This window comes from Meleagris gallopavo, chromosome 13 (genome assembly GCF_000146605.3).
Source record: "Meleagris gallopavo isolate NT-WF06-2002-E0010 breed Aviagen turkey brand Nicholas breeding stock chromosome 13, Turkey_5.1, whole genome shotgun sequence".
In the NCBI taxonomy this organism is placed as follows: Eukaryota; Metazoa; Chordata; class Aves; order Galliformes; family Phasianidae; genus Meleagris; species Meleagris gallopavo.
In genome coordinates this window covers 15,021,881-15,036,315 of record NC_015023.2, presented here as the reverse complement: position 1 = coordinate 15,036,315, position 14,435 = coordinate 15,021,881, and the positions used below count along the sequence as shown (strand labels likewise).

Below are 14,435 nucleotides of genomic sequence, written 5' to 3'. Positions count from 1 at the left end.
TAAATGATCATCATCATCCTTTTCCTGCCCATGAGAATACTTGGAAAAAAAAATACGGAGGGAGTGATGGCATGGCCCAAAGTGATGTTTTCAAGTAATTGAATGTCATTTTTTTGTGCGTTTTTCCTTTTTTTTTAGTTCCAACAACTGCACTTTCTGTGCAAATATCTAATGCAACTCATCTGCAATCATAGTGAGAGAGTTTGGAGAGAAGGGAAACACGTGTTCATGCACTAATACAGGGCTGTAATTCTGAAGAGCCCACGAAAGAGCCAACTCCCAATATGAGCTTTTAATGCAATTTTTCATGATAAAACATTTTTGAAAATGCCAAGTTTTTAAGCCTCTTATTCCCTTAATCTATGCCCAATGTGCAGCATGATTACTTTGCTGTATATACATTAAAACAATAATTATATCTTATTTGCTCTGCTTTTCCCCATTCATCTTTTTAATTAAATGAGCTCTTTAAGGATTTCATCCTTCAAGCAGTGAATTGTGTTTGTTTGAGAAATTAGAGGCATTAAGATACTTTCTGAGACGTACAGAAGCAATAACAGCAATTTCTTACACCTGTTCTGGAAAAGTAAGATTCTCCCACACAACAGTGGAATAAGTCACCCTTGGGTTGCTCTCAGTCAGATGCACATCATCTTCTTTTTCATCTTGTTGACTTTGCACTATGTCATGCATGCAACAGAACTTTCCACGTGCTCACGGATTGGTGTCAGCACTTACTGCTGACAGTGCATGCCCATAGGGAACATGGCGCAGATGACTTCTACTCTCCCAGATTGCTGTAATGGAAATTACTATGACTGAAGGGCAATACATTTTTTCCCCCATTATGAAAAGTACAGCGTGATTTTCTTTTCCCCAGACAGAGAGAATGCAAATAAGCAAGCACTGCCAGCCTTGCATGGGCTGATGAGCTTTGACTCACAGCCAACACCCCCTCCCCACTCCCAGGTGTGCAGGAGCAAACAACCAGGCCCTTTCATCACCACCCAGAGCCCGTGGGAGTGCATTGGGCTGGGAGCATTGCTGAGCCGCTGCCCCATCCCTGCTGCCAACTCCAGTCATGATGTCTGTCCCAGGGTTTCATGGGATGGGATGTTACAAGAGCAAGTAACGCTAGAAGGGCTTTGAAGGGGGCAATTTTATAACCATTCATTCTGTCTCTTCAGTAGCACTTTCTAAAGTCAAGTCTTGAAGGAGGTGATAGAGAAGGTGTGTTAGAAAGCAGGCAGGTTACCATGACCCAGAGCTGAGCCTGCTCAGGCCCTTCTTTTTAGCATCACCATGCTTACTTCCTGCACTTCTCTCACTGCCATTTGTACTTACCTCCCTCATGTTTTCTTTAGGTCATTATTTCTCACATCCCTTGATCGTGGTTTCATCTCTCACCTCCTATTTTGAAATAGTTCAGCACTCTTTCCAAAGCCAAAGGCAACAGGATGGACAGGCATATAGACTTAGATTGTTTAATCTACGTAACCTAGGCATTAAACCTATGTAGACTATCTATATTACAGCAATTACTTCCACTAAGGTTGTTAATCTAGATTCATTACTTTAGGTTACGATGACCTACACAACATGCTCAAATCCCATTTATCCTATTTAAAGCTTGTCTCCTGCCATGAAACGCCAGCAATATTTGGTTTATGATTTGGGCACGCTTTAAAAATCAAAGTAATTACCGCTCTTGCAGTGGTAAAAGCCCACTGCCTCAAGGTTGCCACAAGGTTTCCTCAAAAGAGGAAACCATGACTCATTTTAGTACTGCTTCTGGTTTTGGATAATTTTGATATTACTGAGACTTGAGAGTTCCCTGGAAGCATCCTTTTGACACAAAGAATGTGTACAGGAGTCATTGTGACTTTTCTTAATTATAAGCAAAACCATCCTTCTGCATGCCAGGGCACTCATTTATAGGAACTTAGAAGTCAAACTCTCTTTTCAGGATAGCAGGGAGACAAACTGGCAAAATATGGAGATTTCTCCAACATTCACATGTGCTTTCTGGTATGAAGTCATTCCAGCAGTCACATATATTTTAAATCATTTAGAAATAATTAAGCTTTTGATCACACACATTAAATGAGAAAAAGCAGCTGCTTCTTCCCCCCTCATTCCTGTGTTTGGCCTCTACTAATTCTAAAGCCAATTCTTCATTATTACATAGAGATGGATGTTATGCTATTTTTATGACTTTGGCATGAACTACAAAAGTCATGCACAACCTTCACCAAGGTACCAGCATCAGATGGCCAGATGTGGAGCAGCAGGTCTGCTCACCCTCTTACTCAGAGCATGAAAGCATTTTTGGGATTAATTCCCATTCCCATACAAGCTAATAATCCTCAGCAACCCACCCTGATCTGGGTGGATAAACCCTAGTTTTACCCAACCCCAAAATCCCTTTTCAAAGCCCTCATTTGAGCACCGTAACTCTCAACACTTTGATTGCCTTCCTTGCCTCCAGCCACACAGTCAGCCTTATGCACCAAGAGATGCAGAGTTGTTCCCTCAGCAGATGGCCACCAAATCTCACTCATCACAGCTTTCTCCTATAACATAAGCACAAAGATGCCTGATATTTCACTGCTCTTCTCAGGTTGCAGTGCAAAACTAGAAGCACACAACAGATATGGATGTCATCAGGGGGCCCATAGAAATGGAACCAGAATAAAGTTGTTATAAAAAAAATAAAGACTTTATAATTCATCTTTTGTTTCACCAAGGCTACATACCTTAAAAATCAATTGCTCACATTAACCAAGACAAGATGTGAGCCAGAGAAGTAAATGCAGACTAGGAGAATGGGAGTCAGAGATGGGCCAGGTAAGAAGTGGCAGGGAGCATTTACTCCTCAGTCACAACCTGGATTCCAGAGCTTAGAGCAGAGGGAAGTGTATAATTTTTTTTTTTTTAATCATGATTTCTGCTGAATATAACCTCTTTTGAACTATATACATATGGCTTTTAATATTTACTTACCTGATTAGGAGTGTAATATATTAAGGTATTATTTGTTATCCCCACTGTCAGGCTGTAGCCACATTCTTCAGTTTTCTGAAGCTTTTCATTAGACTTGAATTTGAAAACAGACTCAAGTTACATATTCAAGTAGATTAACCACCATTTCCCTTCCTCTCCTCCCACTCCCAAAATAGCTTCACCCCTTAAGGAAGGGAAAGAGCACAGCACCTGGACACTGGTCCCTGAGAGCAGGAGCTGCATCAGCTTTAATACAGACACAAGCACTTTGACCACAAACTCCCTTAATTTAGTCTCCTGTTCTCACAGCCACCAGCCATTTTCAGCTTGGATTATTCTCTAGTTAAGCCATTAACAACAGAAAATCATCTTTAATGTTGCAACTGTTAAACAACGAATAATTCAATAATATGTTACAACAATTATTCTTAGAAGCACAGTCCCTATAGGAATGAAACACTAGTAACCTTAGTCCCAAGTGATTGTGGGATCAAAGCATCTTCCTCATTAGGTGAGGAGGTCTAAAATAGCTGTTTAGAGTATAAGTTTTCCAAGAAATAAAAGTTAAAATAATTTAAAAATAAAAATCAAATCCTACACATGAACTCCTAGTTTAATAGGTTTGCAACACAAAAGGTAATACTCCTATTAAGGAAGCAAAGGAGAGAAATATTTGCATTTTATAACTGCTGCCAAATAACGCAGCAGTGATTAAGGATTGTTATGAATATTGCCACATAAAACAGTGAACTGGCTGCCAAGGGGAATTTGGGTTTATAATGTTTGTGAGCACCTAAGGGCTAAACTCCAGCCAACCCAAGTTACAGCTCAACTGGATGCAAAGTGAAAAACAAACAACTCCATCCAGGATTGAGACAAGGTGTCAGGCGGTTCCCTCACTCTGAAGGCAGCCAGGATTCAGCCCTGCTGGTTGTAGCAGTCCCCAGTAGCGTACAAGGTCAAGACAGAGCCAAAAGAGTCAGAGCAATCTATTTTATTATACATTTTGAGGCAGATCAAAGAGTTTTGTGAATAAAAAGGTAGAAATTGACAGAGATTGAAACAGTCACAGACTTCCTGAGCGAGAAACATTTGCAGTTGTACCTTCCTGAAAGGATGGCATAAAAAACATCTATGAGTGGGACTGATATAAACCCCCAAGGAGCAAAGCCACCATAGATAAAAGCAATAATAACAACAGGGTGTACAGGAAAGGAGGATTTCCAAACCAGGACACAAATTGAAATAGCGAGCCAAGTCTGCAGAGCATCCTCTGGGCACATATAGAGCCTGGTATTGCTGTATGAGGTACACAAAGGAGACAGAAGTATTACAAACACAAATTTAATTGACTTTTGATCAGGACTATGTAATTGCAAGTAGGATTATGACAGAAGATGAGAATATCTGGATAGGAAAAAATGCTCCTATATTAAAAGCCCAGAACATAACAGCTTCTCCTCTTCATCACATGAAAGGAAGCAAAGCAAGATACAGGGAACTCAGGGGATGGGGCTTGTTCCAGAACATTACAGCCTTACAAATATCAGCTGATGCTGAAGAGGGGATGAGGTAGGAAAACAGAGTACTACTCAACTTCAGGTGTTGGAAAGGGTTCTATGGAACACAGAGGAGGGCAACAACAAATGGATTCAGGAGCAGTGACCAAAAGCACAAACTCATGGGACAAGTGAAAACACAGGAAAAAACAGGCAAGCGTTCAGGAAAAAAGTGAATTGAGTCATGAATGCTTCATTAACCACAAAATTGAATAAAGTATTGTCTAAAGAGAAGCGAGATCAATTTACTAATTATTACAGATAAAGAAGCAGAAGCAGCAAATACAGGCTAAACAGTGGCATGAAATTAGCAGCCAACGTCACTGTTATTAGTAATACACTGCAGGAAAGAGATGCTTGGCATCTTGGTAAAAAAATATTCATCTGTCTTTGTTCGTTTCCCCCCCACCCATACTATTTGTGTTGCTCAGTCCAGGGAGGATACATCATAAACATCACAACAATACTTCACAGAACTTGGGCAAAAAAAGTCAATCATTCCTCAGGTCCAACAGCAAGAGAGCCATAGAGAAAGGAATACTGAAGCTGCAGTGAAAAGGATGTACATTAAACATTTATAAGGCTTTCTAGTGATGGGAATATGCAGCTTCTAAGGTTTAGAAAGGTTGTGATCTAAAAGATTTATTAAAAGTCAGGTTAGAATTAGATATCTGTCCATGTGTTGGTAGTGATTGTTGAAGCATACAAGGGCTATATAACCTCATGAGATAACTTACACCAAAGACAAACAGGGAAACACCACAGTTACTCCAGAAAGACCATTCTTGTGTTTTCTATTTGTTTATCCACCATTTTCCTGAACGCTGCTCTTAACACAAAGATTCCACTCCACTCACAAGGCAGCTCAAACCCCATATACCAAAGACAGTACAATAATTAGCAGAGCCCTAAAACAGAGTTCTTTCCACAGTGATCACAAAGCTGATAAATGCCAGTGGATACCTCAGAGGTCCTTGTTCTCAGCTTCCGACGTCCTCAGTGCCTTTGGGATGGACTCAAGTCTCAGCGACTTACTAACTAAGAAGTCATAGAACCAGAGTGGGAAGTAGCAGAAGATGCAGAGCAGCACATAAGCCCCTTTGCCTGGGGTGTACAAGCTGTGCGGTCGCTTGGCAAGCAGTGCATGCAGGATGGAGCTCAGCACAGGGGTGAGGTCAACATCGCAGTACATAGGGATACGCAGCAGGTAGTTTTTCAGCCCCAGCAGGTAGTCCCTGCCATAGTCCTGCTGCACATCCACTGAGAGGTGCTCCAACAGTTCTTTCTCCTGCTTCACCCACAGCTCTGATGTGCCTTGGATACCTGCAGCAGCAACACCGTGGTTGAAAGTGAGTTTGGGGTTAATTACAAAAAAAATTAAGCCATGATTTGTAGGCAGTAAGCACTCCCTCACCGTTGAGCCCTGAGGCACAGTAGTTCTGAACTGCATAAAGGAAGAGCAAAACACCTGGTTAGTAACACCTCCACGGTGTTAATACACTGTTCTGTTACCAGTATCTTTTTCCTCCCATGTCATTCTGTCCTTACTCTTTTTTTAAACAGGTATTTCTAATTAGTGTTTATTAATAGGAGATTTCATTGAAAGAAGAGAGGCAAACTAAGATGGGCAAGATTAAATCGGGTTGGCCTAGTGCCTCTCTCATGAGAGGCACTGGTATTTTAATAAGCTGTTTCATGAAGAATGAAGCTTGTATTAGATTAAAAAAATTATTTTCATCATGTAAGAATGAAAGCAGTTGCTTTCCAATGCATTTATTGCATAATGCATGAATTAAGCACTGCAAATGAAGACTTATCTTTAAATAAATATTTACAGCACCAACACTGGGACTTGTCTTGACAGGTGAAGTTCCCATCCAACAGTCTGGCAATAGCACAGCAGATTCCTGAAGGTAGAAACCTGGGGATATTGGCAGAGCCCAGTGTCACACGGGAAGGTAAGCATTCAAGGGAGAGAGCTTTTATAAAAAAAAAAAAATACGTGTTTTGCTTTTCACTGGCATAGGAATTCTTTGTGAAGTCACCAGAACTTTGAGTAGGCAGTACTGAGCATGTTTTGGTTTGCATTTCTTTTTTTTGCCTTCCCCCTCCGCCCCCCAACTAGAAGAGGGAAGATACAGAGAAATTCTGAAGACAAACTGTGGCCTATCACCTGAAAGGTATAACAAGGTTACGGTATTCTTTAATGCAGACCTCTGCTCAAACTCTTCCACAGCAAAGAACCAGAGCAAAGATATGAGTCCTGGAGGGGAGCAGCAGTCAAAAGAACACATCTTAATTTCTGTAATCAACATGAGGAATAGGAAAGTGCTGAGACTCATTCAGAGCTCTCCTTGAGGACATGAGGCTGCAGGAAAAGAGAGGCAGGAACTATCTAAAGTGTCAGACACCAACCTGTTCTGAAGCCTGATGGATGAATTGCAGCAACTTTGATTCCCCATTTGGAAAGCTCCTGCCTCATTACTCCAGAAAACATGGACAGAGCTGCCTTTGATGCTCCATATGCAGCATACCTCGGTAGTGGAATGCCTCCTGCAGGAGCAATATAAACATGATAAAGCTTAACACTGGCTCTTTCCAGCCTTTATTTCAGTGATTTAGGAGGAATATTATACCACAGCCAGAATTACGTGGCTCTCACTGAGGTTAAAGACAAGTCAGTGAGGGAATTGTTTCTTTCTGGAGGTTAAAAAAAAGTGTGCGCTGTAAATTAGCAGTTGCTTATAGCATTTATGCTCAGTAACTCCTTGTAAGATATCATCTACAAGAGAAAACACGAAGTGTAATTTGCAGCACTCTTTACCCTCAAATGCAATACAACTGTTGGTTTCCAAAACACAGATAATGCTTTATTTCATATAAACAGTGAAAGGATAGATTAATACTGCTATTCCTGATGTCACTAGCATGAATTTCAAGCTCCTATTATAAACTACAGTTACAACAGAGCAAGTAATCTCAACTCCAGCTTTACAAAACCAGGCACCCCTTTTCCTCAGGCACACCACTCCTGCTTGCATGGGCAGCCCAGAACAACCTCTGGAAGAGCCTCCATTTCAGACATAACATTCTGTCTCAGTATTTGGAGCTTTAAAAGAAAATCCTTGAATGTAGACAAACTTCCTGATCAACCACTGGTGCCATTTGTTGAGTTGGTTTTTTTTGTTTGTTTGTTTTACTGTAAGAACCAGGATACTACAGGAGCTCCACATGCAGAATCATTCCTTTAAAGAAGTCGGGCCAATCATATGTTAATTTTTCTCCCGTATGCATCTGAAAAAAAGATGAGTTTGAATTGGTTTGAGCCAATTGAATCACATACACTCTCCCTCTGAGGTCAGGGTAACCTCAAATCCAGTTAATGTAGCTCTCTGCAGGCAGGAATAGGCTCAGCACAATCAGACCTCACTAACTTTTCTGCTAATGTTTTACCAAAGGACCCTCAGACCCCATGTTAAGAGGAAGCTGTTTACCCAAATCAGAACATCTGTGATCATCTATAGTTTAAGCAAGGTCATTATTAACTCCTTTAACAGCAAATTATTCAGCTCAGGAAAGCTCTGTTTATCCCTGTAAGACAGCTTGAGGACTCGTGCCAAGAATCAAGACATCTCCCACAAAACACCTAAAATACAAGCTTCACTTGGGTGCTCAGAAAACAGATCTGTCCTCTGTTTCTGGGCTTGCAAGGGCAATGGTCCCTCATTAATAAAAAAAATTAAAAAAAAATCAAGACTTCATTGCTAGCAATGAGCCATTAAGATGGGTTTGCAGGTACAAAAGCATTCCTGGAATTGAAAAAAAGACAGAAGATGACAACGCCACAAGCCAGGCTGATGCCATATCCTTGATGTAAGCCACCAGCACAAGGTACCACCTTGGCAATACAGCAGGATTCAAGTAGACACAAACTGCACACAAGTGAGAACCCAAGCAGACAGGGCAAAAGAAAAATTGGGAAGCAGGTGATATGGCAAACCCTGAAGAGGTCTTGCAAGAATACCTTCCAACATCATGATATCCTGATTCTAGCAGGTCTCATTTTCAAATGAGCCAACAGCTGAGGAGCAAGAATGCTACCAGATACTGCTATTACTCCCACTCTTGCATCTTAAACTCAGCTGTCATCCTAGAATAGTAGGTTATGTCATAAAGGCATATATAGTAAATGCATGCAGCAAAAGTCATGAACTTATCCCTAATATGTTTCTACTTTAATTTCAATCCACTGTATTAAAAAAAAAAAAAATAGCCCAGTTGAGCCTTTGGCTGTAACCAGCCTAAGTGGAAGAATACCTGTTCTAGCATAAGTCAGAAAGCCTTTGGGCATCGCCATGGTGTTTCAAGAGTGCACAAAGAAAGGCTGGCAGACTTCTACTGGAATGTGTTCTAGAAAATTTTATGTTTCATTGCCCATCTTCCTAGAAGAAAAATCAGAGCTATCCCTCACAGCACCTACAACACACGATCAGAATTTTATAATTCTATATAGCAGTTTATTTTTTAATTATTTTAAACTCTTCTTCAAGGGCTGATTTCTGAAAACAGCCTACTCAACAGGAGCCTGCGCTGATCACCTAAGTACTAATTCTCTGGGTATGTCTATGAGCAAGACCAACCAACATCTTCCTCAGAATTTATGCCAAGGACGTGAATTGCTTTTCCTGCTGTATCAGACCCTCTCTTGGTGCTCTACTCAGCTCACCTGCCATGCTGGACATATTCACAAGCCTCCCCTGGGATTTCCGCAGTAGTGGCAGGAAGGTCTTGGACACCTCTACAGCTCCAAAGAAGTTCACCTCCATGCACTGCCTGTACATGTTCATGGGCAGCAGCTCACCATCAGCAAGGAAGCCCAGGATGCCTGCGTTGTTCACAACTCCCCACAGCCCTGGGAAGAGGAGAAAACAAAAATACACATGCCTTAGCTGCCACAGTCTTTGGGGTGGAAATAACCTACATAAGACACGAAGCCAACAGGTAAGAGATAGCTTCTCAGTAAGTAGATTAGTATCCCATACAACGCCACAAAAGCTGTACCTGTGTTTTGCACTTTCTCTGAGACTTGCAGGTAGGCTTCCTTGACCTGGGTGGGATTGGTTATGTCCAGCTGTAGGAGAGAGAGCCTCTGGGAACAAGTTCGCCTCAGCTCCTCAGCTCCAGGGCCATCCTTGTTCAGAACTCCAGCAAACACAGTGAACCCCAGGTTATCCAGGTATTTGGCCAATGCGTGTCCAATCCCAGTGTCACTTCCTGAAAGAATCCAAGGACAGATAGACTTGAAGTGTCTCTAAGTCATCATCATCACTAACACAGAGGGAGGCAGCACTGATTGAAAACATACACAGATGTAACCAAAAGAAAGATGAAAGGAAATGACTGAAATGCATATAAGAGCAGGAAGGAAGGTTTGAGTGTAATGAAGTGAGAAGGTGGTTCTTTGTATGTTCAATAAACACCAGCAGAACATCCCCTGCTCACTCAGGGCTGAGAGTAACTGCTTATACTGTCCCACAGAGATTCTAAGACTCATTCCTTGCATACAGAAGAAATAAAACCACAAGTTGATTTAATACAAACACTCTAATAGGTGAAACCTGATAAGAAAGTACCTAGAAAAAAATATATCCAGATTTTAATGTGAAATCTCGTCTGGACAAAGCATTATAGGGCACTGCAATTCAATTAAATTGAGTTACACATCTTAACTCAAGGAAGTTGTGTTGTTTTATGCAAAATATCTACCATCTGAATCATTCTGATGAATACTTTTGGCTGCAGGCTACCACCAAGCTAAAGCTAAGCAACTTTGTCTTTAGCTGCAAAAGAACTCAAAGCTTTCAAGCCTTAAGGAAACTCCAGAAAGGCATTTTTAGGCTAAACCAAGTTACACCAGCTATTTGATTTGTGAAAACTTGCATCAGATTTTTTTAGATTTTATTTTTTTAAACCTTCTCTAGTATCAGACTTTGTAAGCACTTATGTTTACATATAAAGCAACAAACTGCCAAACGCACAAGACATCACTAATGTAAATACACAGCAACAATCAGGCTCGTACAGATCCTCCCACTGAGTAAGCCAACTTTCAAAGCCATTTGCGGCATGGGTGGAAACCCACACATGAAACAAAAGGATGGGACTTCAGTTGGCTTTTTGCCTTTTCCTCATTTGCAAAGGAGTGCAAGTTTCCCCGTGTAGCCTTACCAGAAAGCTATGAGGGTTAATCTGCAATTCCTGTACACAAAAGCAGTTATTACAACCATTGATAATGGGCCAGCTCCTGCACCCAAAATCCTCAGTCAACAGAGCTTGAGTGCCAAGGAGACTCATCTTAACTCGTGCTAGATCTCTATTTCAGGGTTTTATCTTCTAAATGAGACTTTAGTACTGAAAGACAAAAAAAATTAATTCCAGGTGATTTGGAAGAAAGATGTACTTAGTGCCTGGATCAGTCAGCACCAGATGTTGAAACAAATTACTCATGCTCTGTTGAACCCCTTCTTTAAAGAATGCTTTCTGGCATTTTTGAAATCTACCATTTGTTGACAATGTACTAGACCATGACATCCATCACATTTCACTTCTCACAGCCCTGGTCTGGAAGAAATGAACAAGCCTACATTCCTGGAAATTCCTAGGAAACATGAGGAGGCCTGCAGATACCTCAAAGACATGATGGATTTCTGGGTAAGTGGGGGTGCTCTGTCTTTCTCTCTTCCACTAAGAATCAGATTTCTGGCTCAAATCTCGACTCCTCCATCCTCTCCAGTAGGGACACAGATACGGAGTTGCATATTCCACAAGAAAAAGCCCTACAACACAGCTTGAACTGGGAAGCGGGCAGAGGAATTAGAGATTTCCCCCACAGACAAAACAGCCATTTGTGAATCACTAGAAAACTTGTTTTAAGAGAGGAAATCATTACTAAGAACTTCTCTTCAACTCACCCTGAGCATCAGGAACACAGGGCACACACCAGGAATGGAAAGACCAACTGAGCTGGAGAAGTTCATCCCACTCAAAACATAATAATCAAGGCAAGAATTTTTACAATCCTGCTACCCTGCATCTTCAGTTTGGGTCTATAAAACCCAGTTGTGCCTGGGGCCACAGCTGTGGACAACAAAGCACTCAGTCCCAGCATGAAGATAAATGGAGATATTCCATCTGTGTTTCAGACTGCTCACATACCTGCAGTTGCTTGTGTGAAAGAGCACTTGGACAACCAGACTGTCAAATTGCTGGTGTGAATTACAGACAACAGCAGCACACAATGACCAGAACCACATCTGAAAGCTCTGAGAGAAGCACTGAGGTCACTGTGTGCCCAGCCAGAGGCAGCCGTGGGCAATATGGGGCAGCTGCAGCACTCCACTCAGGGATGGATGGTGCAAGGAAATCATTTCCCATGAAATATCTGCTTCAGGTCTCTTCTAAACTGGAGAAAAGGATCCCAAAACTGATTTAAGGTCACTGTGCACCTGTGTCTTCTCCCACAAAGGCAGGTTGGGGGAAGGGGAGGGGGGGGTAAGTGAGTGCTGCAGGCAGAGCAACTGAGAATCATGAGAATCATGTTGAGTAAAACTTTCATTTTGATTGAGGAGGGTCTGATTGATTGCATACCATCTGGATTCAAAAAGACCCAGAAGAGCTTCTGCAGCTGCATCAGCTTCCAGAGGTGTCTGAACTTGCATTTGTTTGGGACAGTTGCAGCACAGGTACAAAGAAAGCACACACTCGCTGCATCGTAAGCCAGAGCTCTTCCCTGCCTGGTACTGTTCTAACTCTGACCCTTTAGAGATAAGCTCTGAAGTGTTTCCTGAAGAACTGCTGATTTGACAGCTCACAGAGAGCAGCACTGCCCCTTCCCGTGCCCAGGGCCCCTTTTCACCCTGGCTACAAAAAGAAGAGAGGAAATCCCATGCTTGCCCTGTGCTCCGAGTTCTGTATTTAATCCCCACAGCAGTGCTGTCAGGATGCTCTAAATCACCTCCAGGAGTCCCTATAAAACAAAGTGAAGTGATATAATAAATAGCTCAATCATCCAAAGCAACTTGACTCAGCTTCCCATAGGGAAAACAGAAAAAAAAATAATGGGTTTGTTTTTTTAAGTTAGTGCAAGAATGAGTAGGTGGGCTTTCCAGTTCAGAAGCCTGATTAACACAGACAGCAACACCAGAAGTCTCAGAAGAAACAAGAGTAAAGCCACAAAACTACAAAAATGCCATCCCTGAAAAACAAAGGCCATCCTGAGTAGCTCAGAGTGTTAAAACAAAGCTAACTCAGCAGCTCTGAGTTTCCCCTACCAATGGGGCAAATCACTCCCTCCCAAACATACTTCGTTTCATAGAGACAGCACCAAAGCAGTGCCTTGAATTACAGGCACAGTGTACACAGCGCATCAGAAGACAGCGGTACCTCAGCATCCAGTGCAGCAAATTGAAGTAAGGCATGAGTGGAGTGTTTTGAGGACTCCCAGAAATTAATGTCTCTCCTCAACAATTAGCCCATTGTAAGTATTCTGTGGGCTTTCTTTCCAACCAGACATTTTCACAAGCATATCTGAAAAGCTACTTGTAAGGATTAAATGAAATACTTAAAATAATGGCATCTGTTAAGATGTTTTTCTACTTAAGTTCAGAACAAGGAAAAAGAAAGAAAACATCTCTGGAAAAGCAAGTAAAACAAGAAGAGAATAGAAGTACTGCCTATAAACACGCATTTCAGAGAATTCCAACCTGAAGAGCAGAAACTTTTCCAGCACACCTTCATGCAGAGCCCATCTTTGTTCCCCAAGCCCCTTACCTGTGATGAGCACAGCTTTGTCACCCACAGGTAGTGGCCCTGCATCCAGGTATACCAAGCAGCTGAGCCATGTACTGCAGAACACTATGAGCCCCCAGCATGTGCCCAGCACAGCCACGCACAGCAGTCCCAGCAAGGCAGGCAGCACAATTTGGAGCAGCACATGGGCTTTGTATCTCCTCTTGGCCAAGCAGAGCCCAAAAAGCACAGGGATGGCCACACAGAGCCATCCCAAGGCACTGCTGGGGAGAACATCCATCACACAGGCACCAGGCAGGAAGGCAGAGTAGGTGCTGCTGGTTGCAGCCCACTTATATAGGGGCAGGGTGAGGGGTGGGGCAGGGAGAGGGGACTGTAAAGGTTTGACATAATCTCACTCGCCCTTGGCATCTGCAACAAGCAGGAGCCTTCTGGCTTTTCTTACCTTTTATTCCTATTGCCTGACAGCTCCACCTTCTGCATAATGTGCTGGCTGGGTAATGATTGACAGCAGTGGGAATGGACATGGTGCAGCAAGCACTGGGCTTCGGGAAAAAATTCACCACTATATGTTCTGTGTGTCTTTAAAGTGCATTTCCCTAGAGAGGTTTTTTTTTTTAAAAAAAAAAGAAAAAAAAAAGAAGAAAAAACAAATTGCTTGATTTATGGGAAAAGTCCTGTATGAAAACTTTGGGTGTAGTTTCTGAGGAGTTGGGTGTGATGGGGAATCTCAGGGTAGGATGGCACAGGTGGTGCTGCCATCAAGGGCAGCTCGTTAAGCAATGACATATGGCACAGCTGTGGGGAGCTCTCAGCCCGGCTCCGTTAATGTTGATTAAAGCAGGAAGCATCCCTTCCATACCCTAAGCAAACCAAAAACACACATGCAAACAATTCACTGTATTTGAGAGATCTGACATCTAGCGTGCTGTACTCTGAAGTTTGTTTAAAGAAGAAAAGGGTGTTGTAACAGTCATCCAGCTACAAGGTGTGAAATGCACTTCAGGCATGTTTATCTCTGTAACAGTCCCTGCTAACTGGTCTGAGATCACAACCAGCCCGTAG

The 14,435-nt window shown here is 42.2% G+C and overlaps 1 protein-coding gene across 2 annotated transcripts; it reads right to left on the bottom strand.

The window, feature by feature from the left end:
• Positions 1-3,285: 3,285 nt before the first annotated feature.
• On the bottom strand, positions 3,286-13,794 carry HSD17B2 (hydroxysteroid 17-beta dehydrogenase 2). Of its 2 annotated transcripts, none has more exons than XM_003209855.4 (5): positions 13,392-13,786; positions 9,624-9,836; positions 9,289-9,474; positions 6,978-7,115; positions 3,286-5,885 (listed from the first exon to the last, which is right to left on the bottom strand). In XM_003209855.4, exons 1-5 carry the CDS (start codon positions 13,648-13,650, stop codon positions 5,527-5,529), a joined length of 1,155 nt encoding a protein of 384 aa, XP_003209903.1. In that variant the 5' UTR covers positions 13,651-13,786; the 3' UTR covers positions 3,286-5,526. The 2 variants fall into 2 exon arrangements, with proteins under 2 accessions (XP_003209903.1, XP_019475359.1); XM_019619814.2 differs by lacking the exon at positions 3,286-5,885 and adding an exon at positions 5,914-6,483 and having other exon boundaries at positions 13,392-13,794.
• Positions 13,795-14,435: the final 641 nt, after the last annotated feature.

Bases quoted from the DNA above. Each gene is read 5' to 3' on its own strand.
- HSD17B2 (XM_003209855.4), bottom strand. From the start codon at position 13,650: ATGGATGTTCTCCCCAGCAGTGCCTTGGGATGGCTCTGTGTGGCCATC. The intron at 9,475-9,623 runs GTACAGCTTTTG...TCCTCTTCCCAG, and splicing joins AGAGAAAGTGCAAAACACAG to GGCTGTGGGGAGTTGTGAAC. The intron at 7,116-9,288 runs GTGAGCTGAGTA...TTGCTCCTGCAG, and splicing joins GAATATGTCCAGCATGGCAG to GAGGCATTCCACTACCGAGG.